General features: G+C 43.2%; 2 protein-coding genes across 12 annotated transcripts in view; both read right to left on the bottom strand.

Moving 5' to 3' along the window:
* plxnd1 (plexin D1) overlaps positions 1-9,670 on the bottom strand; it is a 71,612-nt gene extending 61,942 nt beyond the window's left edge. The window contains exons 1-3 of the mRNA XM_074643911.1: positions 8,261-9,670; positions 5,119-5,295; positions 787-918 (exon numbers count right to left, since the gene is read on the bottom strand). Coding sequence (XP_074500012.1) covers positions 787-918; positions 5,119-5,295; positions 8,261-9,481 — 1,530 coding nt within the window. The 5' untranslated portion in view covers positions 9,482-9,670. The remainder of the gene's footprint in view (positions 1-786; positions 919-5,118; positions 5,296-8,260) is intronic.
* Positions 9,671-12,102: 2,432 nt separating this feature from the next.
* tmcc1a (transmembrane and coiled-coil domain family 1a) overlaps positions 12,103-27,959 on the bottom strand; it is a 48,183-nt gene continuing 32,326 nt past the window's right edge. For 8 of the 11 annotated variants that reach the window (XM_074643921.1, XM_074643916.1, XM_074643920.1 and 5 more), the window contains 4 exons: positions 18,851-19,105; positions 17,933-18,624; positions 16,131-16,266; positions 12,103-14,426 (listed from right to left, as the gene is read on the bottom strand). In XM_074643921.1, the coding sequence (XP_074500022.1) occupies positions 14,112-14,426; positions 16,131-16,266; positions 17,933-18,624; positions 18,851-19,105 (1,398 nt within the window). In that variant the 3' untranslated portion in view covers positions 12,103-14,111. Of the gene's footprint in view, positions 14,427-16,130; positions 16,267-17,932; positions 18,625-18,850; positions 19,106-20,624; positions 21,197-24,709; positions 24,848-24,934; positions 25,248-26,595; positions 27,642-27,959 lie in introns of those variants that run through there. The other 3 variants (XM_074643926.1, XM_074643923.1, XM_074643924.1) reach the window with 3 other exon arrangements.

A 27,959-nucleotide genomic window follows, 5' to 3' on the forward strand; every position in this document is an offset into this window, starting at 1 on the left:
ACATCAGTATTCAAATGCTTTTTTTTTTTTTTTTTATATATATATAAGTAATATTAATTTAGAAATCCCAAATTAGTCCATGAAATAAGGAAGCATTCCACATTATTCATTATTCATGTTCATCATTAATTAGTATTAGTTATTCTCCTACAGATATTGCTGTTTGTTATGTGTAGAGGTGCGTGTGTGTGTAAAACAGCGACACTGTCCCGAAGCTTCAAATACCTTAGAATATTTCTCACCGAAGCTTCAAAGCCCAAAAATGGTATTCAGGACAGCCTTACCTTTAACTGAGAACTAGTGCTGAAACAATTTATAGTAAAATCTCAACAAGCATTTTGATAATCAACTCATTTATCAAGCAAAAATACCAAATATTCCCTGGTTCCAGTTTCTTAAATGTGAGAATTTGCTGCTTTTCTCTGTTTTGTAAATTAAATATCTTTGGGTTCTTAAAGAGGTCACCTTGGGCTGTGGGAAAACTGGTTAAACAAACAATCAGGTGCAGTTGCATTATACAGATTTGCTGGAGGTGCAGCCACATCCTGTCGTAGGCGCGATAGTTATGAAACACATTGGTTTGGAAATGTAACACCAATACGACCTGAGCACACGTAGCTATCTTCACATATCCGACAATCAGCTAAATTGAGGTGAGAAGGATTCACTGGATGTAAAATGATGATTGTTGCCATTATGATTCTTCTTCTTCACGCCAACATGAATAAATCAGTGACAGAGGTGGGGGGAATCAACAGGGAGCCTCGCCTGCAGCCACATTCTTACATGGTGAGAGGTCATGACATAAAGGAAGTTTCTGTCGTTGGGGTCGAAGGTCATGATGTGGTGGACTGCTTCGCTGGCGGGCAGCTTCAGTGTCCACTGATTGGCCAAGGTCATGTTCGCCAAGAGGGTCAGCTGTGAAAAAGACACCAGAGAAAAGGACACAGGTTGGAAAAGGTGCAGGATGTTGCAATACATATTTTCTCAAGGTCAATTCAACAGGGGAAAGTCAACTGAGCAACACTTTGCTTCACCTTCGTAGAAAAGAACTCCTCAAATATTTGAGAATTGCTGAATATAACCGCAGTCGTTTTCTGTTGATCAAGCAACTCAGTTCAAACTCAGGGCCAGGTGTTTTTCTCAGAAGCAGCAGCTTTTTTATTCACTTCCTCCAGCTGCTTTTGGCAGAGCAATCCACATCATGATCACTCCTCTAACTCTGAGGCAACTGCTACCTAGCACTAAGGTGTTTCAGGAAGATAAACACAATCTTTTGTATGGGAAGTTTAGCTCCTCTGAACCGGTCTGAGATACACCAGAAAGCACTAAAAACTGAAATTAATGAATCTACGTATAAATAATAGCTGCCACATTTTGTTAATTGTATTTTTCTTAATCACAACTGTTCCTATCTTTTATTTCAAAAATATTTTTCAACCCTCAAGAATATTTTAGGAGCTCCTTTGTTCGAGTGTGTGTGCCTAATCTTGTTTCGCCGAGCTGTGATTTATCTACACGCTGGCCTTCCTGCAGCTCCAGATAATAAAACGGGTGACATGTTCTCACGTACGCACAAACATACGCACACACAGAGCAGTGTGTAGAAAAACAAACTGTGCCGAGTGAGACTTCCTGTCACGCAGACAGTGAAAGCTCTTTTTTTCTGCGATTTTGTCGGGTCTCCCCTTCAATGGAGACATCCTGCCATCCTGAGGAACTGGCAGACTGACCAGCATCTGGTGACAAGCACGGGTTGTGTCACTTCTCCATCCGCTGAACACACAAACACACACATACACACACAAGCATCACCACCCACTGAGACGTTGCTGGTTAATAGTTAAACCAGAGCAGACAGAAGCTTAGTAAACCATTGGCTTAATCTGCGATGAGAGGTATTATCTCAACCTCCAAATATCACTCGTTTTTATAACACCACCCACCCATCTACACACACACACTCTCTCTTCTGCCTTGGAGATAGTAAGCAGCTGTGCTATGTCTTCACCCCACACCCCAGCGACTACAAACACATACTGAGTGACACAGTGAGCAGCGAGTAAACAGCAGCCCACACACCTGGACAGCAAGTAGAATAGGAGCAGAGAGGAGGAGGAGGAGGAGAGCTGCGTGGCACGTAGCGCCACCAGGTCAACCAACAAAACACCTGCTGTACTGTCAGGTCGCTCTGACTCCATTCTCTGTCTATCTGCCTGCACATGAAAGACCCTATTCAACTGAGGAGTGCTCAGCTGCTGTGCGCTCATTCTCAGTGTGTGTGTGTGTGTGTACCTGGGTGTAAAGGAGGGAGAATAAAGAGATGGAGGTGTGGCACGAGGAGAGAAAGAGAGAGATAAAGTCTGTTTGTTTGTATAATGAATCAAAGGGTCTTTTATATTTGAGACGAAGCACGACAGGAGACAATGAACTGAGAAGTGGACTGACTGAGGGAGTAAATTTGAGGAGGAGAGTGAGCGAGATAAAGGCGGTCACCGCGAGGGGCAATAAATGGAAGTCAGCTGTAATGGGGGGAGGGGGAGACTTCATTAAAAAATGCATGTAATTACAAATTACTTCACTGAGGGCCCCTCTCAAAGACAGTAAAAGAGGGCCTAACTTAATCTCAACCACTGTTCCCCTGTGTTTAGTCGGAGCCAAACTCACAGTCAGAATCACATTACACACACTAACAGCACCATTAACCTCTGTAACAGCTCTATCCTCGGGGCACACACACACACAGAGGCAAAGACAGACGCTGCCCAACAGATACATACACAAACAATAAAAAAGAGACGTATTTTGTTGCCCAAGGTCACAGAAATACCATACTCCCTATATAACAAGACAATCTGAGAGAACACACACATATAGCACATAATCACAGGGTATCTGAGTAAACACATGAAATCACTAAAACCGCTCACTTTGGCCCGCAGACAAAGTCAAACACCCAAAAACACAGTCAAACCTGCAATCAAGACATACACAAACACACACAGTCGCTCACACCATCCCGACCAATGTTGTGCATCTGATATAAACCGTGCGAAAGCGAACTACTGCACGCTCAGCTGGGGTTAAAACAGTGAGGAGCTCTTAAAGCTGGCCCCAAAATGAAACACCCCTGCAGCAGAACAGACCTAATGTAGTAAAAGGTAGCAGCCTAATGCAAAACAATAGGGTCAGAAAGCTTTCAGAGTCAGTTTATGTTGTTACCCGCAGACAGCTGAGAAGCAGCTTGTGGCGCTTGAAGCCAGGCTGTTTCTCAGTTCGGCTCAGTCAGGGGTGACTAGGAATGTGGCTGAGAAAGAATTAAGGAATGCTGTTAATTGGGAAGGTTTTCACAAGCTGGTCCTTCTGCAGATGTTGAGGTCGCGGACCAACACACGGCAGGTTTGAGTCATACGCCGTCAACCGCTTTTGTTTAAACGGCTTTCTGGTGAGCTCTCAGACAATAACCAGGTCTGAGGAACATTAGAGCACATGATTAGGACTACTTAATGGGCCGTGATGGGTCATAGGACGAATGGAGCGAGGAGGAGAGGGGGTTGGGTGGTGACAGTGCTGAGAACCTACCGGATGAAAGCAGACATTCCTGCGAGTGTGTCATCACACACACCTAAGTTTGGTTTATTGAAAGACTCAGCGGCCACATCAGAGCAGCACTACGGAGCTGTTGCTGTTATAGTTTTTCCAAGCTCAAGGGCACGATCACATTAAAAATACTAACTCCATTCAGTGGTGACCATCTGCTGCCACAACTGTGTTTTGACCTGAGGTTATATTTAGAAAAAGTTTCATTCTTCGCTCAACCACTATATAAGCAATGATAGTGTGTGTGTGCTGGTGGTCATTGTTAAAGCTGAAGTAGGTAGAAACGGAGCAAATATAATTAAACAGTTATTATATATATTAAACAGTTTATTATATAAAAAGTTATTTTTATAAAACGGTCACTATACCCTGACAGTAGTGCATGAGACAGGTAATCTGAAAAAAAACCATGTTCCTCCGGTGTCCTCCGGTGCTGCTAATGGCATTTGTAAGATTTCACAGACCGGAGGAAAATGACCAATCAGAGCCGAGCTGGAGCCTGCCGTCTCTGAGAAGCTGTCAATCACTCGCAAACTCCGATCAAACGGTCAAACTAGGCAGCGCTGTTCAAATATGAATCAATATTCTGTTGCTGTAATGCCTATTTCTCGCATAAAATGTGTTCCGAGACATCTTGTAGTGTACTGTTTAGATGTAAAATGAGAAAGTTGAGGAACAACACAGTCTCACAGCAGTTTGTGAAACAGTCACAAAATTGAATCTATTTGATTCGTGTACATAGACATGAATTTCACTTTTTTTTTCGTGACGCTCAGCACGACTTTCAATAACGTATGTTTTGTGTCTTTTTATATCCGCTCCAGTCTTTTCAAAATAAAAGTACTTAGTTAGGTTTAGGAATAGATCTACTTTGTTATGTTTAGGCAACAAAAGTACTTAGTTAGGTTTAGGAAAAGATTGCGGTTGTGGTTAAAATAATACCAGAAGTGCCATAACATAAGAAGTTACGTGACAAATAAATCAACTTTGACTTGTGGTTTCACCCAGGACACGAACATCGGTCTCCTAGGAAAAAGTCCTGTGTTTTTTGACCCCCCCCATCCACTCCAACCTCCTCCCTATGTGATGTTTGCCACTCTTTATACTTCCCGGTTCACAATTATGAGGATTACGTGCTTCACGAAAAGAAATTGAAATTCGTGTCTATGTACACAAATCAATACATTCAATTTCGTGACTATTTCACAAACTGCTGTGTAACTGGGCTGTGAGGAAATACCAGGCACCGCCCACCAGTCACAGCAAACGTTCTCATTTTACAGCTAAACGTACACTACAAAATGTTTCTGAAAATTTTTATGTGAGAAATAGGCATTACAGTAACAGAATATTGATTCATATTTGATCAGCGCTGCCTAGTTTGACAATTTGATTGGAGTTCGTGAGTGATTTACAGCTGCCTCTGTTGAATGAACAGCCAATAGGAACGTTCTCTCTCTGAAATTTTGCCCAATAATGCCAAAAATATTCGGCCTCCTGCAGCTTTAAGTGTCTCACCTTACGCAGTCGTCCATTAGTGGTTCCCAGAAAAACCACAGTGTGGTCGTGTACATTGTCCACAGACACTGAGCTGAGACCCGTGTATTCAACCAGAGGAATGGCCCTCAGGGACCTCCGCAGGGCCAGAGGGTGCTGTAGGTGGGCCGCTCCGCAGTCCAGCTGCTCCGGCTGCAACTGTACAACACAGAGACGAAATGAGAGTGAGATCAATGCTCATTAGCTCACACATACAGATTAGAAAACAGGAGAGAACAGAGTACAAGAAGAGCGCCGCACGATGAAAGCGAACTGGAAAACAAGAGCTGATAGCGGCTATCACAACGGTGCCGCTCATCTTCTAAATCACTTTTTCAGACATCTCAGAATACTTGAAAGGGGCTTACAAGGGTCTTCAACACTCATAAGACTCTGCTTTTGTCAAATCCCTCAGCAGGCAATGATAAAACATTAGTTCCATGCTTCGATGAGCACCAGGATCTATTGGGAATTCTCTGAATATTTCAGAGCACGCAAAGGCAAAAAAAAAGAAAAAAAAGAAAAAGAAAGAAAGAATTAAGCACAGTGGATATTTGTAGAGTCGTTTCCCACGGGCCCTTCTGCTCGCGGCCTTGTCTCTCTTATCATGAATTGTGTCTGGCTTTCCCTCAGTGCTGGCCTTCAGACTGCCGACTACAAAAAAGATCACATTTCAACGACCATGGCAACACAAATGTTAAAGTTAAGAAAGATTCTGTGAGTTGTAATGGGGTTGTATGGCTGCAGTACTTGCTGAATTTGCACATTTGTCTTTGCGTTCAAAGGGGAATTTTTATGCTTTTGTGCTTTTTCGCTTTCATTTTGTGTGTTATATATTTGTTTGTGGGTGTAAAAGGTCTGCAAAGTCTAGGCCAAAGGGAGAAACGCTGCTCCTGAACAGCCTGAAACGCCTTGCTTGAAGTCCTGCTTTATCTTCCGTAATGTGGTAATGTCACCAAGTAACACATTTGCATAACGGCTAGTTCGGCACGCCCCTCAAGCAGAGCTAGTTAGAGCGGAGCGGAGCTGGAGCAGAGTCCAAAGAGTTTGGTTTGGGTGATCAATCACAACAGAAAGCCAGCTGACCAATCAGAGCAGACTGGGCTTTTTTTCGAGGGGGCGGGGCAGGAGTTTCAGACAGAGCGTTTCAGACAGAAGGCCAAAAAGGGTGCTTCAGCACAGCCGGTATGATAAAAATAAAGTGTTTTCGAACATTAAAGCATGTAAACATGTTCTAATAGAAACCCAAAATACAAGTATGAACCTGAAAATGAGCATAATAGATCCTCTTTAATGATAAAGTTTCTAACTAACTAACATTACAGCAAGAGAAAAAAATCTACTCTCAACCACTTTGAACTTGTCTATTTCAAGAGGGCCTGTGGGCCACTTGAGATAGTACTCAGAAAACCGATCACGGGAGGAGTGGCCCCGGGGGCCACCGCCGACAAGACAGAGCCAGCGACGAGGGCGACTCTCTGACCTGACAGCACAGCATGTCGCGGGACAGCCTCCTTTGACCTCAGCTCTGTCAGTCAAAACAACCACATCGAAAAGCTGGAATTTCACTGCATTCCTATGAAACTGTGTGAAGTTCTCTCTGCCTTTAATATCAGACGTCATGATATAGAGGGAAAACCGGGGCCATATACTATATAGCGTGCAAAGCTTCAGTTTCCTTAAGGGCAAATGTTTGGTATGCGAGTGGAAAGCATGTAATATAATATCTGACCATGTGTTTACTACAAAGACGTTATTTATTCACTAATATTGTGGTTCGGTTAGAGTTACCGGCCCACTCTCAGTCGTAAAAACACATTTCTGAGGTTGAAGCGAAAAACAAAGTAGACTATTGACTCCTTCCTCTCTTCATATTTGATAAGACAGGGAGCTGCAGGATGTGAGGGGGGATCTCACCCTTCCCACAACCCCCAGCGTGGCTCTGGAGCATCTTTCCATCTATCATGACCTCTGCTCGTGACATGGGAGATCCTCTTTCCAAGTCATGAGCCTCTGGGCTAAAGAGGGTAACGGCTGCAGCCAGAAATGGAAACTGTCAGAGATGTAGCAGTTATGAGTGAGTTTGTCTTGTTTCATATAGGGTCAGAAGAAAATGTGATGTGACCTCAGACACAGGATTATTAGCCAAGTATGTTTGTGCATACAATGAACTCTGGTTTGGAGTGGTAGAGGTATTAAAAAGGGTAATAATTAAAATAAAGCTGTAATTTTCATCATCTCCACACTTTGTCTGAGGAGGATATATCCAGTTTGAATCCAATAACAAAATAATGCACAAATATGAAATTAAAACATAAATTAAATCATAATTAAAAGTGGAAAAAAAATCTGTTGGTGAGGTTAATAATGTTGTTGTGACTGTTATCACTTATTCTGCCCCATCGAGATACTGACACTTTACAGAAAACTGCCTCAATAATTGACTTTCTAATTACTTTCCATTGTTGATGTTGAATTAGAGTTGATAAAATGTTCATTTTTCTATCACATGCCCACATCAAATCAAACTAAACTACACTAATTTCAAATGTAATATATATATATAAACTGGGGAAAAAAAGTTTGGAAACTTGTGTTTGGTGGATTATTTCTCTGTTGTAACAATGCTAATTGGCATTGTATTTTACATCGTTGGAAAGCCTGTTTATTTACCTTCACAATGATGTCCAACTTGTAAGGATCATGCATTTGTGGGATGAGCAGCACAGCTGATTATGTGCGTAGCGCCCAAGTAAAATTTGCCAAAATGCTCTGCCAATGGTAAACAGTGTATTCTCCTGTTGGTACTGACTCTTGTTTTGAATACATATGTGCAGTCTATAAAGTTGTATATAGTATGTATAGTGTAAAGTAAGTGTAAAGTGCGCCAGTGGTTAGAGCCCAAGATGATTTTAGGTTGTTTTATAATTTTATTCTAAGGTATTGTCTTATTTATTGTAGTATTTATCAACTGTACTATTTATAGATTTTAAGGGCTGAGAGAGAGCCAGGGTAAAATGCATCTCATTGCATTTCACTGTACACTGTACTTTTAAATGAAAATGACAAATAAACTTGAAACTTGGTTGCAGATGTATTTAGATGTATATAAATGAGCTCTTACCACCAGGTTCCCCTTCAGGATGCAGGCCGCCCCGGAGCCCTGGATCACGCTGTCCAGCACCTGGACGTCGCTGCTGGGCGAGTTGGAGCAGTTCCTGCGGCCTTGTCGGATCTCCTCGTCGATGTCTCCAAACTTGAAGGCGCACAGAGCAGACTTCCTATCCGGCTTGGTGAACACCCCGAACAGGTACGGCTCCTCTGATCTCCCTACATCTCCAGTGTGGATCTCCGCAGGATAAACGGACACCAGCCGGTTGTAAATGTTCCCGTTAAATCCACACTGCAGCGGCATCTGGATGTAGGACTCGGTGAGCTTCCTGCTCTCCGGTCCACTAGGCTTTTTCTGGTTCTCTGTATCCAGACAGATCCTGGCGAGGATGCTGTTGGGCTGACTCTCCTTATGACCCATTTTTGCATCATTATTAAACGCAATGTAGGAGTAAGTCTTCTGCATGAAAGCGTGCACAAAGTTCAGCTTGTTCTTGCTTTTAACATCCTGTTTGATCTTGAAAACATTATCCTCTGAAGGGTTAATATCATAAGTGAAAAGTCTGGACAAATCCTTGATGTTCAAGGAGCGGATTGCAATCTCAGGTGTGTTCTCAAAGCGAAGGTCTTCTTTGCTGTGGTTCTTGGGGAAAAACTGTGTCCCAGCTCCGGTATAAGTAGCCCCAACCAGCAACCGGGTGTTTCCTCCGTGACTCTTGAAGATGAGTCCCACCGTGGACGCGTTGGGGTGATTTGCAGCGATGTTGAGCATGCTTGGGAAAACAGTCTTCTCACCTTGATGTGGGAACTCCACCGCTATCTCCGAGATGTTCTCCATCTTCCTGAGCTCACAGAAGCCTTGGTACACGGACCCGCACACCACCACGACGCCCTGATCCCGGTCCAGCTCCAGCAGCTTGTTGTGGTTGTCGGTGAGGGATTTTGGATGCTCGCACGGAGCTTGAGGCAGTTGAGGCGCATGGCACAACAGGTTGTCCTCCACCGGGCCGGTTCTCTGCTCCACCTCCACAGTCAGGGTCCCGTTCAGCTGGTAGACGGTGTTCACGGTGGCCAGGTAGATTTTCCCGGTTACAGGGTCCACCGCGAAGTTATTGGTGAGGTTTGGAGACGTGAACAGCTGTTGGATGTGCAGCGCGCTGGTGGTGGTGATGGAGCTCCGGCGCGTAAGGACGCCGATGAGGAGGACAGCTATCATCTCTATCGAAGGAGGCATTTCTCCTTCTGCTCGGCTTCCGCGTGTTCTGTGCCGTGGGGTGCATTGAGCAAAAGACAAAAAATGTGTTGTTTTTGGTTCCTATAACTGCCGACAATCCGAGAGGAAAAAGCTGTTTCCTGCTCAACGCCTGAACCCAGAGTGACGCGAGAAGCGAGTCGTGCTTCCTCTTCAGTCTCTCTCCTCTTTCTCACACTGTGCTGCCTCGCTCCTCTCTCTCCAAGAGGCGCACTGAGAGCCACAATACACCTCACAGAGATTTTGTATGATCTTTAAAAACAATAGAGACAAATAGTTCATATTGATTTTGTTGGTGCGTAATTTCTGGACAATGTCATGCCTGCATGCGTAAACTTGTTTGGAGTGATTTTTAGTTTTTGCCTGGCTTATTCAAGAATGGAATCATAAATAAATCATTAGGCTAATAAAAGTAGTGATTTAAGTCAAATTTAGACTTTACTGTCTGGGAACAGGGGCGTCGACTCATTACTCCTGAAGAATGGCACAGCCTCATTATTAGATGTAGTTTTGACCTGAATGTCATTATTTTTAAAGCTCAGCTACATTTGAAACTAATTTGTTGTGATCCAACTACAAGATAATATTACAGGTCTAATATTAACTTATTGTAACACTGGGAACAGGGGCGTGGACTTATTACGCATGAAGAGTGGCACAACCTCCATATAATATAATCTCATTATTAGATGTAGTTTTGATCATTATCTTTCAAGCTCAGCTACATTTGAAACTCATTTGTTGTGATCCAACTACAAGATAATATTACAAGTCTAATATAAACTGAGACAAATAGCTCATATGGATTTGTTGGTGCGTAATTTCTGGACAATATCATGCCTGCATGCGTAAAGTTGTTTGGAGTGGTGTTTTTGTTTCCCCTGCTTATTCCAGAATGGATTCATAAATACATCATTAAGCTAATAAAAGTAGTAATTTAAGTCAGATTTAGACTTTACTGGGAACAGGGGCGTCGACTCATTAGAATGGCACAGCCTCCATATAATGTAACCTCATTATTAGATGTAGTTTTTGACCTGAATGTCATTATTTTTCAAGCTCAGCTAAACTAATTTATTGTGATTCATCTACAAGATAATATTACAGGTCTAATATTAACTTATTGTAATACTATATATGTTAGAATATTAACTTTTTTTCAATAATGTGAGCTCCTCCTGCCCCATTAAGCTTTATAATGACCATACAGCCTATATACTGTTTCTTCCAGATCTTGACGGATCTCGGTTCCCTGCGTGGTTCCGCTGGTCTCAGGGTTAATGAGGGGTCACCTCCTCTCCTCCTGTGCTCCTCAGTCCCTCGGCTCTCAGATTAGTTCTGCAGATCCGGAGGGTTCCGTTTTTGGGCACATACGGCACGGTAAGCACCGTGAAAGTGCTACCAGATGGGCACATCAGCACACCTTTCCGGGGTTTTGACATTCACATCCATCCAACACACAGCCTTTCTGCCTCATAAATATTCAAGCACAACACATGCGCCCAACCCACTCAAAAATGCACGAATATGGTTAGCATTTTTTTTTTTTTTGGTCTCTGTAAGGAAGGAGCGTGCATATGCTCACATCTCTCTGAATAGAAATGAACGGTCCCACTAGAAGGCAAAACGACCACGAGAGTGTCAGACACTGCATAAATCAGTTCGCTGAGAGAAGAAGTGTTATCTCTGAATACATGCAATAATAATTAAAGTTGATGCTAAATCGTGCGCAATCGCTTGTGCCTATTTACTGTGTGGACTCCTCTGGGGGGATAAACTCTCTCTCTCTCTCTCTGCTCTCCGTCACCACTTGCAGCTTTCAGTATAGGGGCAGATAAGTGCGCCTCGTGTTTACCTTGGCGCACAGCCATGCGCATCAAATCTGGCAGTGGGGAAAAAGGAGGAAAGCTCTGATAAAGTGCGACATAATGACCCCCCCCAAAGTCTCAACACTGTGCGCGTGCGTGTGAGCGCGTGCACGAGGTCCTGCGAGGATAAGGCTCGGTGTGGGTCAAAGCTGTCAGCATCAGATATCACCTGCGAGGTGTGACTGAGTGAGTGCTGAGCTTTTTTGGTGCTGCTCAATCAAACACCACATTCAAATGGAATTAATCTGAGTGTGTGCGTGTATATGTGAGGATTGTTGAATAAAGTGGAGGGGGGGACGGGGGGACGTGGTCTCTCCTGTGTTTATAATGAAAATATTGTCCCCGGTGGCCCACCACTCTGACATTTTGGCAGTTTGACTGTGGTTAAAGGGGCCTTCCACCCAACCTGTTTCCTTCCTGATAAGATGCAACACCTCCTTGAGTTCAGACCCCCACACCTCCCTCAAATAGAAAAACCATTCACACAAACTAAAAACATGGGTGGGGAAAAAAAGGAACATTTTAAGGAAGGGCATACAAGGCAAAATATCTCCATCTAGTGGTCACATGAGGAACCTGCAAGAGGTGACCTTTAAAAAAAGGGTATTCAAAATGCGTGTAGTCAGCCCATCCTGCAATAATTAATCTCCCCCAGTAGACATGCATCCGACAATAACAACAAACAGACATTAATTAAAACAAGAATAAGAAACAAGCGACGGCTCACACGAGTCAGTCAGGAATGCACTTTATTTATTCCACACTTAGAAAAAAGGACATCAGAAGGCACTGGAGTGGTTTAGCACACAACCCCTACATCACAGGTGTTACTGCAAGGTCACGCTGAAGGTCAAAGGTCAGCTCACTCTCAACTTGCCTTGATGGCAAACATTTAAATAGATCAATAAATCTACCATTTTAATTGCATGTTCAACTTGTGAGGAATCAAGTTTATCGACGTTTTGACAAGAAATGGAGTAAAGTCCTCTTCTCTTTAGACGAGGATGACAGTGATGCTGACCCGAGTCAACTCGTCTTATCCCACTGAGGCCTGCTGTCTTAAAGAGTGACAACCTTTGAAGCGTCCATCAAAGGTTCCTCAAGCCTCAGCCTGACTTGTATGTTATCTAGCCATGTGCTAAAGTGCAGCTGTACAGTTCGAATGATCTCGCTATCTGATAGGAAATCAGCTTCTCAGCATGAAATGCACAATGAACTATTTAATGTGCTGGGTCATCTTGTTGTGTCCTTGACTTGATGAGAAAGAAAGAAAGAAAAAAAGAATAAAGAAAGACTGGACGCCCAGCCAAAGAGTTGTACTCAAGGAGGCAAGGTGCAGAAACACAACTGAAGATCTGGAGTTCATATTCAGATTTCTCCCTTGCAAAAAGATACATCCTTGACATTCAGGCGAGACATTCGTGACAAATCTGAATAGAAGCAACACCTCCCTCTTTCTTTCTTCTCAGCGTAGACCCTTTGGGCGCTCAAGCAATCCCTGGGTAGACTAAGGTTTGGCACTGGGTGATTACCACCAGAAGACGGTGTACTTGTAGAAAAAGGAGGACGGCCAGAGAAATAATACGCAGGGAGAAATGATGAAGAGTACAGTATCAGTGTGCATTTGACTGACGTGGCAGTGGAGAGACGACTTGCACTGTAGATATAAAGCAGCAGCATTCCTGTTCCAACTGAGATGGAGCTGGATAAGCACCAGTGGTCTCTCTTTCCTGACCTGATCACATCAAATATGGCGTGGGGGAGAAACAATTACCCTGGGAAATTGATTTTACTTGGACAATGGGCTTTTGTCAGTGCTTTGAAAAAACACAAAACTGGTTTCTAATATGTAATGTTTCTAAATGAAAACACGCAGCATTGTTTGCACGTTGCAAACACGACAGACGCTTAACAATAACCAGATGTTCTGTGTGTGTTTATGAGCTGTTTCTATGGTGAGCAGCCTATTGTAGCTTTTCCCTCTAAAGCCGGCCCATTCTGTCGTTGTGTTTCAGTTATAATCTCCCTTATTAAACACAGGTTTTCTTGTTTTACTTAAAAAAAGGAAATAAGTAAAAGCACGTGATTAGAAATGGTAAGGAAGCACAAAAAGTCTAGTCATCATGACACTCAAAAGGTCATGGTCAGTCCTTCAACATGTTCTGTACGAACAAAGTTCCTCACAGCAAGAAAAGGAGTAACTCCCAGGAGGGTTTTCAGCCTCGGTTCAAATCTACCAATCACAGCTAGGTAAGAGTTCTCTTCCTAAAGGCAATCAACCACATTATCACATTTGCATGTCTCTACAATTGGACCGGGCCTTTGGAGCAAATCGCCGACCCAGTTTCCTGACTAAGCTCCCCATCATGTAGAGTGAGGGGAGCGTAATGCTACATGGTACTGAATAAAATAAAAATAACATTATTAGAAATAATAACATTATAATTGATTAAACTCTAAAGATAAAAACAGTACGATGCTGCGTTCTGAGGGACAGCAACACAATAGTTCATTATCAGAAATGTAAACAGTCTCGTCCTTCCTAAATGACAATCATATGTTCTCAACGTTACTCTGTTTCTTCCGCTCTTTCTTGATTCCGTGTTCCGAATGTGCTCGGCCGTTTTTTTTCAGTGCCCGGCCACGCAGCCATTCTAACGACGATCGCGTTCTTCAAACTTCCTGCATGACTGCAGCAAAAGTTACATCACATGGGTGTCACCAAAGCAACATCTTCTATCTGGTCATCCTGGGGGCTGCAGGGCGCGGTGCGTGTACCCCGAGAGAGCGTCCCAGTTCCTCCACAGGAAGGCCAGCAGGAGGATGAGGAGGAGGGTGGAGAGGGAGCGCGAGCGCGTCTTCATCAGCGGGACCACGCAGTTGGCCACAGTTGAGACGAAGACCAGAAGGACAGCCATAAGGGCCAGCAGCACATTGATAAGTTTTCCCAGGAGGGTCCGGGCTGTGGCATTTTCCAGCCCCTCCAACTGGACGACCTGCTGTTGCTGCTGCTGGAGCTCCATCTTAGAGATCCTGGTCTGACACGCCTCCAACGCCTCCTGCAGAGGACACGAGGAAGAAACAAAACAAAAAAATCATCAGCAAAGTCACCTTAGAGTTCAAAGAACGCATCCCACAACACTGGACTGCATTATACTGAAATGTGTTTCTACTATTCTTGCCCCTTCATCATGTCAAATGAGGTGCACAAAACATGGACACACCTCTCAGTATAATGCAGTCCACTTCAACATCACTGCAAACCTCAATAATGAACAGTTAAACGAATACCTCTCTGACAGTGTCAGTTATCTTTGTAAAGGTAGAATTTATGATGGAGCTGTCGTATTGGGTTGCATTATTTTACAGGTGTCCCTAAAGGAGGGGCCACTAAGTGTATATATCATAGACCTCTACCGCCCCCTGCTGTCGGGGAAAAGAAATGCAGCCAACTTGAACCGTGAATACACATTTCATACAGACATTAGAAACTCACAAACTTGAGCCGTAACAGACAAGAGATAAGGACAAGAGTAATGTGAGTCAATAACAAGGAAACGCTTGTGTTTTGAACAAACAGAAGCGCAGATGGACGGACTGGATTCTCCGTCTCATCTTCCTGTTTACAGTGTCAACATGGATGAAATAACGCCTTTAGCTGTCGGAGGGTGTGTGACCACCTTAAACTTGACGCCTAGTCTGAGCGGACCAAATGAGCTTACCGCACCAGTAAGACGTAGAGAGAGGCTGAGCTCGCTTCAGCACTTTCCCTTGCAAAGACCACGTAGTGTACAACTCCAAATGGCAACATTAAATAAAGACAGACATAGATAATCAAGTGTGACATAATTTAAATGATTTATACTACATTTATCATTGTTAAATGTCATTTTGTCACTCTTGTACTGACGATAGGTCACAATGACCTTGTTGTTGCTCTAGTTAACAGGAGCTACCTGGCTGAATTCAGTAGCAGTTGTTGAGCGTGCTAAGAGGTTGAGAGCATGAGATTGTCTGTGGCTGACGGGTCGGGCACAAGGGCATTTTTCAGTATCGCAACCCAATACTGATATTGGATCGGATCAGTCCCTTCTCTAGAAATAACTACTACATGTGAAGAAAAACTAAATAAAGTGGGCATGTCTGTAAAGGGGAGACTCGTGGGTACCCATAGAACCCATTTTCATTCACATATCTTGAGGTCAGAGGTCAAGGATTGAAAATGACCATGCCAGTTTTTCCTCGCCAAAATTTAGCGCTAGTTTGGAGCGTTATCTAACCTCCTTCGCAACGAGCTAGTATGACATGGTTGGTACCAATGAGTCCGATATAACCTCTGGAAGATTGATTGCGTTAAAAAAAAAAAAAAAAACGCGTTGTTATCACGTTAACTTTGACAGCCCTAATCAGAAGACAATACCATCAACACAGGTATCAGTATGACTAAGTGCTAAATGTTGGTTAGTGCATTGCTGTATCTATATAAAAAGCAAAGCAGTTACTTGTGTGTGTTTATCCGGTATTTTGTAATAGCTTTCAATGACTCAGCTGCTCAGAAGTGAGGACCAGAACTTGCCATTTAATTGAACACTTCCTAAAAATGCCTTATCCTTTTCTGACAGTTCATTTGTACTATAGACTGATTTTTGAAGCAGACAATTTACAACGAGAGACTAAGATGTAATTTCGACTCAACCGATTTCTGTAGCCATTCATTTATTTTCAGACAAGGCGGTGTGCTTGTGGACGTCAGCCTGACAGACCTGTATGTCTCTGGCTCTCTCGTAGGACTGGTAGGCGATCTTCTCCTCCATGCTGGCCAGCTCCTGTTTGAGGTTGAGGATCTCGTTCTGGTGGAGTTCTGTCAGGTCGTTCAGCTGCTCCTCCAGACGCTCACACCTGAACACACACACGTGAGAGTCTGGGTCGTTATAAGCTTAGACAAAGAAACACATGCAGGAATTAGTAGAAACAGACCCTGGAGGCATCTGACCACATGGCACCTGACTGAACTGATGACTTGCCCTGACAAGATTAGGGCATGCTTACTCATATGCTGATCCAGCGGGCCAATCAGAGAGCGTCAGCAGTATGAGATTGGCCAATGGGAGAAGCCCAGCAGGAAGAGAGGGATCGATACTGCTGTTTATTTTGGCAGTCACATACAATTGGATGGACAACATAGCAACGAGAACAGACATTAGACTGTCTCTGTGTGTGTTTTTACTGAGTTTAACAGATTTTTACTAAATATTTCAGGTACCTAATATAAATATCCTTGATTAATTGATTATTTGTTTGGTCGATTACATGCCAGAAAATAGAGAAAGGGGAAAATCATGTTTTCCCAGAGCCCAAGAGGATGTCTTCAAACCCCAAAGATATTCAATTATTATTATAGAAGACTATGAAAACCAACAAGTATTCACAACACCAGCGAATTTCTTGCACTTTTGCTTCGAAAATTACTTAATTAATCAATTATCAAAATTGTTGCTGATTAGTTTTCTGTTGATCGGTTAATTGTTTTCGCTCTACATTCATCAAAAATTGAAAATGATAGTTTAAAAAGTCCCATTTTAGGCATTTCTTGGTTATGCAAGTGATGGATTCATTCCCAGAGGAGCTATTTAGCAACATGACGGGTATATGAATGATTATTCCCAGGGGATAGGCTGAAAAGAGCTCCTTAGTGGTCATTTTGTTCTGTATTATTTTGGTCTTAGAGGACAAACACAGACTGCTCTGGATCCACATGGACATTTTAGGGAGAAAAATGCTTGTGTTTCTTTTACTATGTAAGCTGCTCTCTATATCTCCCCTCCTTTTTCCATTGTCCTGCCCTCTTAATCTTTGTGCCCTCTTGTCAGAACGTTCTGGAGGAATGTGAGTGTGTTATTTTACGGCCAACTGCCCACAGACGAACCAAAACAAAAGCTGCACAGAGACGTCTGAGTCTAAGGCGAGATATGCGAAGCTGGGACGAGGGCTGAAATAACCCCAAGGATCTTTGTATTTAGAGGACACTGTGCAGGTGTGTCTGTCCCTTTTGTGAACTGCTGTCTCAAAACAACATGAAGCTAGTAACATTTTAATATACATTTCAGTCTAAATGCTGAAGCAACTTGCTAAAGCAACAGAGTTAGTTATTGTAATGGTACTGCTTATGGGGGACACAGAAAATAATAAGACTGACACTCAAAATCTGCATATTGCATGTGACAATGGCACATACGCCTCGAGGCCGAGTACAAGAGCAGCACCTTTATGCAGGTTTCACATGTTTATGTAAAGGAGGTCCAGGTCAAGGTTTTGTTTTTATCTGCAGTGTGCTAGCTTTGATAAAAGAGCTCTCCAGAAGGGCGAGGATTGCCCATGATGATGCGTCAGCAGCAGCAGCGTAGCAATATGAATGATCAGTATTGTATTCAGGAGTATGTTTCCAAGGAGAATAGTTCTTCCTGATTACACACTGTTAGTTGGAATTTTAGGGGATTTCTTGCGCTAAACAGGAAGTGTGTTAGGAATGCATGCCACTCTCGTATGGTTTCTTTTCACTCTGTACCTGAAGCGTTCCTCCTGCAGTGCTTGCATAACAACAGTGTAGTCTCTCTGATAGTGGCTCTTCAACCCATCGAGGTTCTCCTCTAGCCTCGCCTGGCCCTCCCTCAGGTCCTGCATCTCCTGTAGCAGCATGTCCAGACTGGAGCTCTGGCTCCTCTCCAGTGTGTTGCCTTTGGAACTCGGGGGACCTCCGGGGGCCCCTGTGGTGCTGTTGGCCCCAGCCGAACCCGACGTAGCACTAGAGCAGTCGTCCTCGCTACCGTACTTGGGACTGGGCTGGAGGTGATGCCCGGCGCTGCCCAGGGAACGTCCGCCAGCCCCCGTCACGCCTTCTTCCACCGAGGGGTCGTCCAGAGAGTCTTTAAGCGAAGGGATGTTGTCAGCGCTGCCGAATTTGTGGCGAATCAGCGACGCAATCTCCCGGGGTTTGGAGACGACGGCCCCGGCAGCGGAGTGGGTGGCCTGGGAGAAGCTGGAGAGGCCTCCCTTCACGCTGTCCACCACGCCTTCGCTGAAGCCCGTGACTTTGGCTCCGACATCCTTCAGGCCCTGCTGCATGTCCCGCAGAACATCCTTGGGTTGGCGTGGGATGCCGTTGTGCTCCACTTCCCGCAGCTTCCGGTGGTAGTGCTCCAGTTTCCTTTGCAGCTGCTGGATGGTCTGTGCAGACTTCTGGTTCTTCTTCTCAAAAACCTGATAGCCACAGAACAGGTTTTGATTAGTGAGGGGAATAAACATTACACTTCAATATATTTAGGGAGTTCCCTCCCTACCCCTGGGGACAAACACAGTGAACAAACAGGTTTAGTGTTAATGCACTGATTGTCTTATATTCTTAACAGGCTTGTGTGACAATTAATCTTCTGGAAATAAAGATACATGTATTAATAGTTTCATAGAGTGCAACAACTAATTTTACCTGTTTGATGCGTGTGCTTTGCTGTTTATCAGCATTGTTGGCCAGTTTGAGGTACTCTGCGACGTTGTCATCCCTGGCTGTCTGCTCGATCTTAATCTGCTCTGTAAGCTTGAGGATTTTCTGCTGCAGCTGGGCAATTGCCTGCTTTGTGCGCTGAGGGTCCGGGGTGCTATCCTCACCCAGGAATGAACCGTCCGCTCCGCATGAAACAGCCAAGGGTGTTTGGCCCAGCCCGCTCACCTCCAACCGGTCGATCTGAGAGCGAGGAGACGGGAGAAGAAGATAGGGAGATTGGAGTAGGTAAAGGGTCAGAGGAGGAAAGGAGGGAGTAAAGAGGAAAATAAAAGCGAGGGAATAACAGGGAAGAAAAAGTGTGAGTTGCATATTGTGGCTTCTTAGTCATTTTGCTGACGCACATAGAAAACAGAGGCTTCTGCATTTCTGCTGCCAGTCGCCAGGAAAGAGCAAATTGAGGCAGTTGAAAAGGCAACCTGCAGTCAGTTTCTCTGAAGAGGAAGATGCAAGATATTATTTCATTCGTTTACAAAGAAAAGAAAGCGGAAGAAAAAATGATTGATAGAAAAACTCAATAATTCAAAGTGTGAATCTACAGCAAGTCTCTTTTTCTTTTGTTAAACAGGCAAAAACAGAATGAAAAGAGTATCAACCTAATCTCTATTTCTGTTTGTTCAGGGAGCGACGATATAGGACAAGACTGACAGGATATTAGTTTTTTGCTCACAATAGTTTCAGAGATTAAGAATATTTGTCTGTGTTGTTCAGACACTGACCTGATTTTGTCAACAGGCCACAAAGCATTCGTGTAAAATAAATGCAAATAAATAAATGATCTAAATTGGGGTTTATCCTGTATTTTCCTAAAACTAGATCAGCTCTACCTGAGAAAATGAGGAACCTAGCAGCACCTGAAATCACAGGCAGCTTGATGTGACTCATTTCCTCAAACGCCTCAGGGGAAGAACACTGTGATACTGCTGGAGCTAATAGGTGCTTCAGGGAGGGATTGTGATCAAAAATATTCTTCTCATCCCTGAGCATGCACACAAAATAAACAGCTGTACCTGACAACGCACACCGTGGAGGCTCAGAAGCCACCCAGAAAAACAAAGCCAGTGGGAAGAGTCAGAGCAGAGGGGTATCCACCACTACTCACACATCACTCAGCCTCCTCTGTATAGGCTGGCGATCATCACCACTACCATACGATTGCCCAGAAGTCATTATAGATATTTAAATCAATATCCTCCTCACAAACCATAAACTTCCACGCAACACACACACTCACTTATATATTTTTTTTATATATTTACTGTATTGTTATTGTTGTTATTATATATATCTTGTCCTAATTGTTTATCACTATTATGTAGTCTTATTATTTCTTTATATTAATCGTGTCACTAGGTGGAGGCTTCAAATAAGCCCAATGGATTTTTTTTCCTCTTCCTGCACTGTATATTATTAATGAATTATTTTTTTTGGTTATGTTGTATAGTCTTAAATTGTGCAAAACAAATAAACAAATAACAGGTAAAACACAGCACCTGAGGCTCACCTGCATGCCAAACAGCATGACTAACTGATGACAGGCACCACTAGTCAACACAAAACCACATCCGGGAGGAAAACCAAAACTCCACATCAAAGATCTGCCAAATGACTTTAAGTATAGAGAAATTACCCCAAACTGGCTCTTTTTGATAACTCCTTTTCTGTCATCAGAAGCGACCTCAACTCGCAAAAAGCAGCTCACCTTTCCATTGTTCAAACGGAGAACTTGTTCCCAGTGCATTTTCTACAAAGTGGAGGCGAGCTGCGTATTTTCATCTGCCCTGAACTCTTTGTTAAAGTTAAAAACAGCTAAAAGCCGCGCCGGTTCCTTGAAGCTCCGCCGGACACTGCTGCTGTCGCTCCAACTCGCCGGCTTGTTGTGAAAGTTGAAGCGCACCTGAAACTCTACTGAGGACAGAGCAGGAAGCCCCGCCCACTCCCTCCCAACACAGCTGAGCGATGACATCATCCTCGGAGCTGCAGGGCACGCAGCCGTCAATCATCCTCACCACACCAGCAGAAATAGATCCTCATTTTACTGTAATAGATTCACTGACATTTACGGACAAACGAATACTACTGCAACACTTAGTAACCAGTATTACTAGGCTACAACTGCTAGGCTTATGTCTGTCACCATTACAGTATTAGAATAATACATTTACTGAGTAGTAGCTCAGAATATTGTGAAGTTGGGCTTCAGTGAGCTACACTGTCTGCTGGTTTTCATACTTCTCTTTTGAATTCAGATGATCAACTCTTGGCTGGTTGGCCAGAGGTATTTACTGTACCGGCCTCCCATCTGAATTTTATTGGAATTATTCTATATAATAACATTTCTATACAAGCATAACATACCTGTTATGTTACCTGTAATATTTATAAATGACACCAACTGTACCATTCAAACATTTTTAAAAACATTATATTCTAGCTTTCATGGTCTCAAAGAAGAACAGGTATAATATAACTGGGAAATAACTAGCCATATAAGAAACTGTAACTGTTTCATACTACTTGGTACTTCTACTCCATCAGAATTCAGTGTTTTACTTTTTACTTCACTAAATGTATTTGACAGCTGTAGCCTAGTTATTACTTACTTTTTCAAATTAAGATTTTTCATACAAAATATGTCAGTTTATAACATACCACTTATGGAGATTAACCCATTTGTGCCCAAAGACTATATTATTTAGTAGGATAAAAGTAAAAATGCCACAACATTTGTTCAGATTGGTCAAAAGTCTTGGAATTTGGTATGGACATACTTTGGACAGTACAACTTATACAGTTTTAGATCACATGAAAAATCCCACTTTTTAAAGAAGTCCGGTTAAAGACTGGATTTTTGAAAAATGAGGAAAAACGCTAACATTGTGTTCATTAAACGTTTCCATATGATTTTTTTTACACTGCATATGTGTGCATATCATTTATATTGAACTTGTTATGAGTTAGTTCATAGATACCAAATACTTGATTGTGTTCTTTGTAGTTTCTGACATACAACCACTTTCTTACCATACTATATTTAGTCTTTGGGCACATGGGACTACTGTTTTTTTGCAAAAACAGTAGTCCCATGTGCCCAAGGACTAAATATAGTATGGTAAGAAAAACTCAGTTTAGTTTGACCGATTTAGAAAATGTCGTCACATTTATGCTTAAGCAAGCCCCGAGAACACTTCCATCAAAGGAAAATAAAATAAAATTCAGTTACGGGCACAAATGGGTTAACATATAAAATAGTTCAAATTAGCTCGACCGACTACAACAGTGAACTTCTACTTACACATAAAAGCCTAAATAATAATCCATGGTGGTTCTGTGGTACATAAAGTGCAACTGGGAATCATTACTAGGGAATGTCATTCATAATTTATCTCATTTATGTAACTTTTAACAACAAACAAACGAGTGAGCAACACAAAACCTGATTAGTATCTCAGACCTGCACCACAAAAATGAGACAGTTTCTTGTTGTTGTTTGTTTTATAATATATTGGAGAATAATGTGTTGAATGATTTCAGGCAAGGGTGACACATTTTTGCAGGTTAATATGTGAAGTGAAATCCTATAATCAAGTCAAACAAGAGGCTACAGGGTAGACTGAGAGTCCTGATGTGAGACTCCCAGTCTTTCTGTCTGTCTGTGCCAGCCAATAGAGAGGAGCTGTAGAGGGCAAGAAAAACCAGTCTGACATCCCTTTAACCCCACCAACACACACACACACACACACACATACACACAGACACACGCACGCACACACACACACACACACACACACACTTAGCTAAGGGCACATTCCTTTCAGTGCAGGGAAACAAGAGATTTGGCAAGTCATTTCCCCTTTTTTTAGGTAATTTTAGATAAATGAAAGTTTTGCATCATGTTGAGCGTTAAATAGAAGAAGTCCCTTGAGCCAATTTACCCAACAACTGTTCAGTACAGTAAGTCTAATCATGATCAAATCCGCTTTGACGGGCAGCCAAGGCGATCAAATGAATCAGAGAACTAGAGCAGCCTGCTGGGCTGGCACAGTGACGTTTCACAGCGGCATCTGGTCTGTTCTCGACGGCTATAAACAAAATAGTATTATTAGCTTCATGAGGGCAAGCATGAATGAAATGCTCATTTCATCCATATCAGCACTCCATGGGGGTAAATGAGAAGATTTCCCAGTTTGCTCTTGTCTCACTGATGACTACATTATCTGAATAATTAGATGTGTGCCCTCTGACATAAAGATATACAGAAGATAAAGAGGGCAAAGGACGAGTCAGCTGAACCCTTTGGACTGGAGTTCCCTGCAAGACAGAGTAGATAGAGGTTTTAAACACTGTGATAAGAAAGCCTCGGTGCACACTGGCACCAAATCAACAACTTTTCTTAGATTAAAAAATTCTCTGTCAGCAGAGTTCTTCCGTTACGTATGCGAACCACGCACAGCTGGTCAGTCAGGTGGTTTACAACAGACAGCTCATGTTCTCTATGACCGGTAACATACATACTCATACTGCTGCCACACATAGCAATGCAATGCTTCATGCCCAGCTTTCTGACGCAGATAAATAGTTCCAGTTTCTGAACAAATTGTCTGTATGATCAGTGTCGTACCCAAATGGACTCAAGTTTTTTCTGCGACTAATCATGCATGTAATTAAAGATGGTGAGCTGAAGGATTAGGCTAATTTCCCAGGGTTAACAGAGGCAAACATGTTGATGTGCTGAGCCACTGAAGCAAGAAGTGACAGGCACTGCATCACAGGAGGCGACTGTTTGTAATTGGGGGGCTGCCTGATCCCTCTCTGATTAGACTTTATCAGTCAGAAAGACAAAAGGGTCTGCATGGACCTGTCCCCGTGCTCTATGGCCTCTTGCATACACACACAGGAAGGGGTCGATTCTCACTCCACCCTCGTCCCCAAACTGGTCCGCCTGCTGGTGGACCAGGTTGTGCAACAGCCTCTGATCCATGTAAAGCTAGTTAGAGCCGTGAAAGGCCAACCCTGACTTACCTCAAATCCACCAGAGGCCTGGGAAAAGACTGGCCGAAACTTAAACACTCAGACCTACGGCCGTCCGTCTCACACAAGCGGGCATTTAGAAAGCATTACCGGGCTAACGTTGTTAGATATGTATCACACATAATTAGATACACGCAACAAGAACATCTTGTACTGCCCCATCTCAATCTCTCGCAGCCACACAGGACACGCATATGCCTCAAATTCCTGCCTGCTCGATGTAGGTCATAGAGCAGAAAATGGACTGATGCTGTCGTAAGACACTCTCCGATATTTTTAGGCAATTTCTCAGTTCTCGTTTCTTTCTACCCCAAAGCGTCAGACATGTCACCTCCTGTTTTCTACTCCTGTAAGTCCTGTTAAATGTGTTTGTTGTTTTGTCAGGTCAGTTCAGGTTCAGGTAAACAGAGATGTTCTGATAACAGACATTATTAAGCTTCTTGTCACCCACGCTAACCAGGTCAGGGTGAATTTCAACCCCATTTCCATCCTTGACTGCTGCTTATTGTTTAAAGATGAAGAATTTTAACACTATGTTTGAGAATGAAACAAAATCCTCCTGTTTCAGACTTACATAATAGTCTGAAATGCAGTATTTAGCATAAACATGACATTGAGCTGAGCGGTGATTGTTTTGAATATAAACATTCTGGTCTAAATACCTTCTTTCTATTACATAAAAACTGTTATGTTCTCTAAGGTCAAGGTCAAGTTTCTGCTATTTGTGCTATAAGTGTGAGTGTAAAAGTGCAGTACCTTGTTGGTTGTTATGCCTCGCATTCCTGTGATGTCAGCTTGTGTTTCTTGTGCCGAGATGCAAGAGTGATACTACCAGGATACTGTAACTTTCTGGGAAATCTGTCCTCCTCTACACCTCTCCTATTACAGCATTCTCTGCAGTATGGATAAAGGTACAGTGCTAATTTGTCACAGCACATCAGAGTTTTAGCAGCTGTAGGCTGGGTGAGCTGGTTCTCCAACCTTGCTTATCTACAGAGTCCGATATCCATGAGCGCCGGGACCTTAGATCCATGGCGGACGTAAGAATCAGAGCTTTCCGGTGTACGCTCAGTGCTGCGGCTGAATCATTTCTGCGATCCGTCCACCTGTTAACAGTCATTTTGAATTTTACAGCTGTCTTCTCTCCCTTTATACCACTTGTATCTCTCTGACCTTATCGCTCAGCCGGCATCGAAGCCAATCATCTGTGACTGACTGAACTTCACACTCCTGATTAGTTGGTTTGATCTTTAACCCTGCAGTCAATCACAAAGTGGTTGCCATAGAAACAGCATGACATTACAAAGTGATCGTGATGTCTTTTATTAAACATAAACATATATCAGTTTGTGCCTGATGGTGTGCGGGTGTGGTGGTACAGTGGGTCCATGGAGTGTGTAGCTGCACTTATTAGTTATTTAGTTATCAAAAACATCAGTGCATGTCACAGATCTGTGCCATATTTAACACATATTAACCCTTTTTTTACGCCAACCCCTTTTCATTTCCTCATGGTTTCAGTTCCCACTCAGACGTGCCAAATTAAGCGGTATGGAAATTGACAAAAATAGATTGTTTTTAAATCCTCTTTTTGTTTCCTTTAAGGGGATCCAATGAGGCAACAATGAACCCCATTCACAAGATATGGAACCTTACATAACTCTATGTGATGCTGCTGGACAAGAGGCAGTTCACTCAACACATTCACCCATGAATTAGCACTAAACACAACACAAACTACTAATCAGACACAACAAACCCCAATGGCCAACGGCTGCCAGTGCATTTCCTAAGGAATTCGGAGGGTGTGAGAAAAGCTATTTCGTGTTCACATCCAAAAGAAAGAAACACACAGAGTGCAGGTCTGGGGAGAAAGAGAAAAAAAACAAGGCTTTTCTAGGACCTCACTATCATAACAAAGACTTTCAATTCCTATGATTTCAAGACAATGTCCTCTTCACACCAAGAGAGTCGTCTCCTACCAGATTTTGTGGTTTCTACTGTAAGATCTGAGACACACGACAGGTAACACCCAACCATCTCATTGGTACCAACCATGTCATACCAACTTGTCGCGAAGGAGGATAAATAACGCTCCAAACTTGCGCAAAATTTTGGTGAGAAAAAACTGTCATGGACATTTTCAAAGGGGTCCCTTGACCTCTGACCTCAAGATATGTGAATGAAAATGGTTTCAATGGGTACCCACGAGTCTCCCCTTTACAGACATGCCCACTTTATGATAATCACATGCAGTTTGGGGCAAGTCATAGTCAAGTCAGCACACTGACACACTGACAGCTGTTGTTGCCTGTTGGGCTTGAGTTTGCCATGTTATGATTTGAGCATATTTTTTATGCTAAATGCAGTACCTGTGAGGGTTTCTGGACAATATGTGTCATTGTTTTGTGTTTTTAATTGATTTCCAATTATAAATATATACATACATTTGCATAAAGCAAGCATATTTGCCCACTCCATGTTGATAATAGTATTAAATACTTGCTAAATCTCCTTTTAAGGTACATTTTGAACAGATAAGAAATGTGTTATTAATCGCGATTAAATATTTTAATTGATTGACAGCCGTAGTAAAAACATATATGATGACCATGACACATTATTTACAGGTGGAGACTCACGGTGGTGGGAGTGGGAAGTGGAGAGGTGTCAGCAGTTACCAGGTTGAGGATGACCTCCATGGCGGGGAGACGCATGCGCACGGCTTGGACTGGAACTTTGTTTGGTCTGCCTATCTGTGTGTGTGTCCCTCGGGAGACGACCACAGCCGGGGGAGAGGGGAAGAGCGCGGCCCTGGGAGAGCCCTCATCACTCAGGACACTTCTCCCAAACAAAGTCCACTTGACTCAAAGTCCACCGGACAAAGACTTCACTTGAGAGACTCTTAGGAATTACTGTTGCCTTGACTGAATATCCAGAATCCATAGAATGCTCGGTCCCTCCAGCAATGAACCATGACTATTGATAGCTGCCGAGTCTAGGGAGCGTTGTGCTGCTGGTTCACAGAGCAGCCGCTCCTCAAAGCCGATGACCGCGCTTCAGCGCCAACACACTCTCCGCAGTAATCGGCAGAGAGCCTATGGAGCACACATATATGCGCTTCGATAAATACGACTCCCACAGACGGCGTGCATTCGTGGGAGAACAAGGACTCCTCTGGAGCAAAGGGTCCGTCTGATGGAGGTTTGGGGTGACAGAGCTGAGGCGGTTAATCGGATGAAGACTCACAGGTTTGGATGGAGGCAAGGTAAAAAGAAGGAAGAGTTTACTGTGAAGTTAAGTGTTCAAAGAGTCCGTCGGGGATAAAATCCACAGAGGGAAAAAGGAAAAAAGAGGCAGAGACCCAGAGGACGGATGTGAGGGGAGCGAGGGAGCAGACAGGAAAAAAAGAGCCCACCAGGAGCTGTCACTGAGAGGGAAACGGAGCGAGAGAGGGAGCAAAGGAAAGAGGGGTTGTGAGAAAGCTTTGTGAACGGAGGAAGGGGGGCTTTTCTTCTGTTGGAGTTTCTAGGCCGGCTCAGCTCCAAAACAGTGGCTAGCTCAGACAGAAAGAAAGGGAGAAAAATCCTCCACTCCCGCCTTTCAATTATCACACAGTTTGATTGTCGCAGCCAATCAGATTCCGGAGTGATCACGCTGTAATAAATCACTTTCCACTGCCAAACAGGGCTAAACCAAATCTGTCTGCTGACCAATAACCCACAGAGCTGTGCTTAAAGTGGCATGTTTTTGTCACATATGTTGTATAACATGAAATACACAGATACAAAGGAGTGAACAGTGTGGAGAAAAAAACTTGCACCCAAGAAAAAAAAACAGATTACACAGATTACACGGTCATATGATGATTACAAAGCTGCTATTCAAAACTGTGCATATGTGTGCACACATGACTTTAGCTTATGATTGCGTCACTTATCCACTGACGAGAAGTGCTTCAACACTGCTTTGGTAATATTCTTACAAATTCAGCAACAGCATGGTG

Source organism: Sebastes fasciatus, chromosome 8, assembly GCF_043250625.1.
Source record: "Sebastes fasciatus isolate fSebFas1 chromosome 8, fSebFas1.pri, whole genome shotgun sequence".
Taxonomy (NCBI): Eukaryota; Metazoa; Chordata; class Actinopteri; order Perciformes; family Sebastidae; genus Sebastes; species Sebastes fasciatus.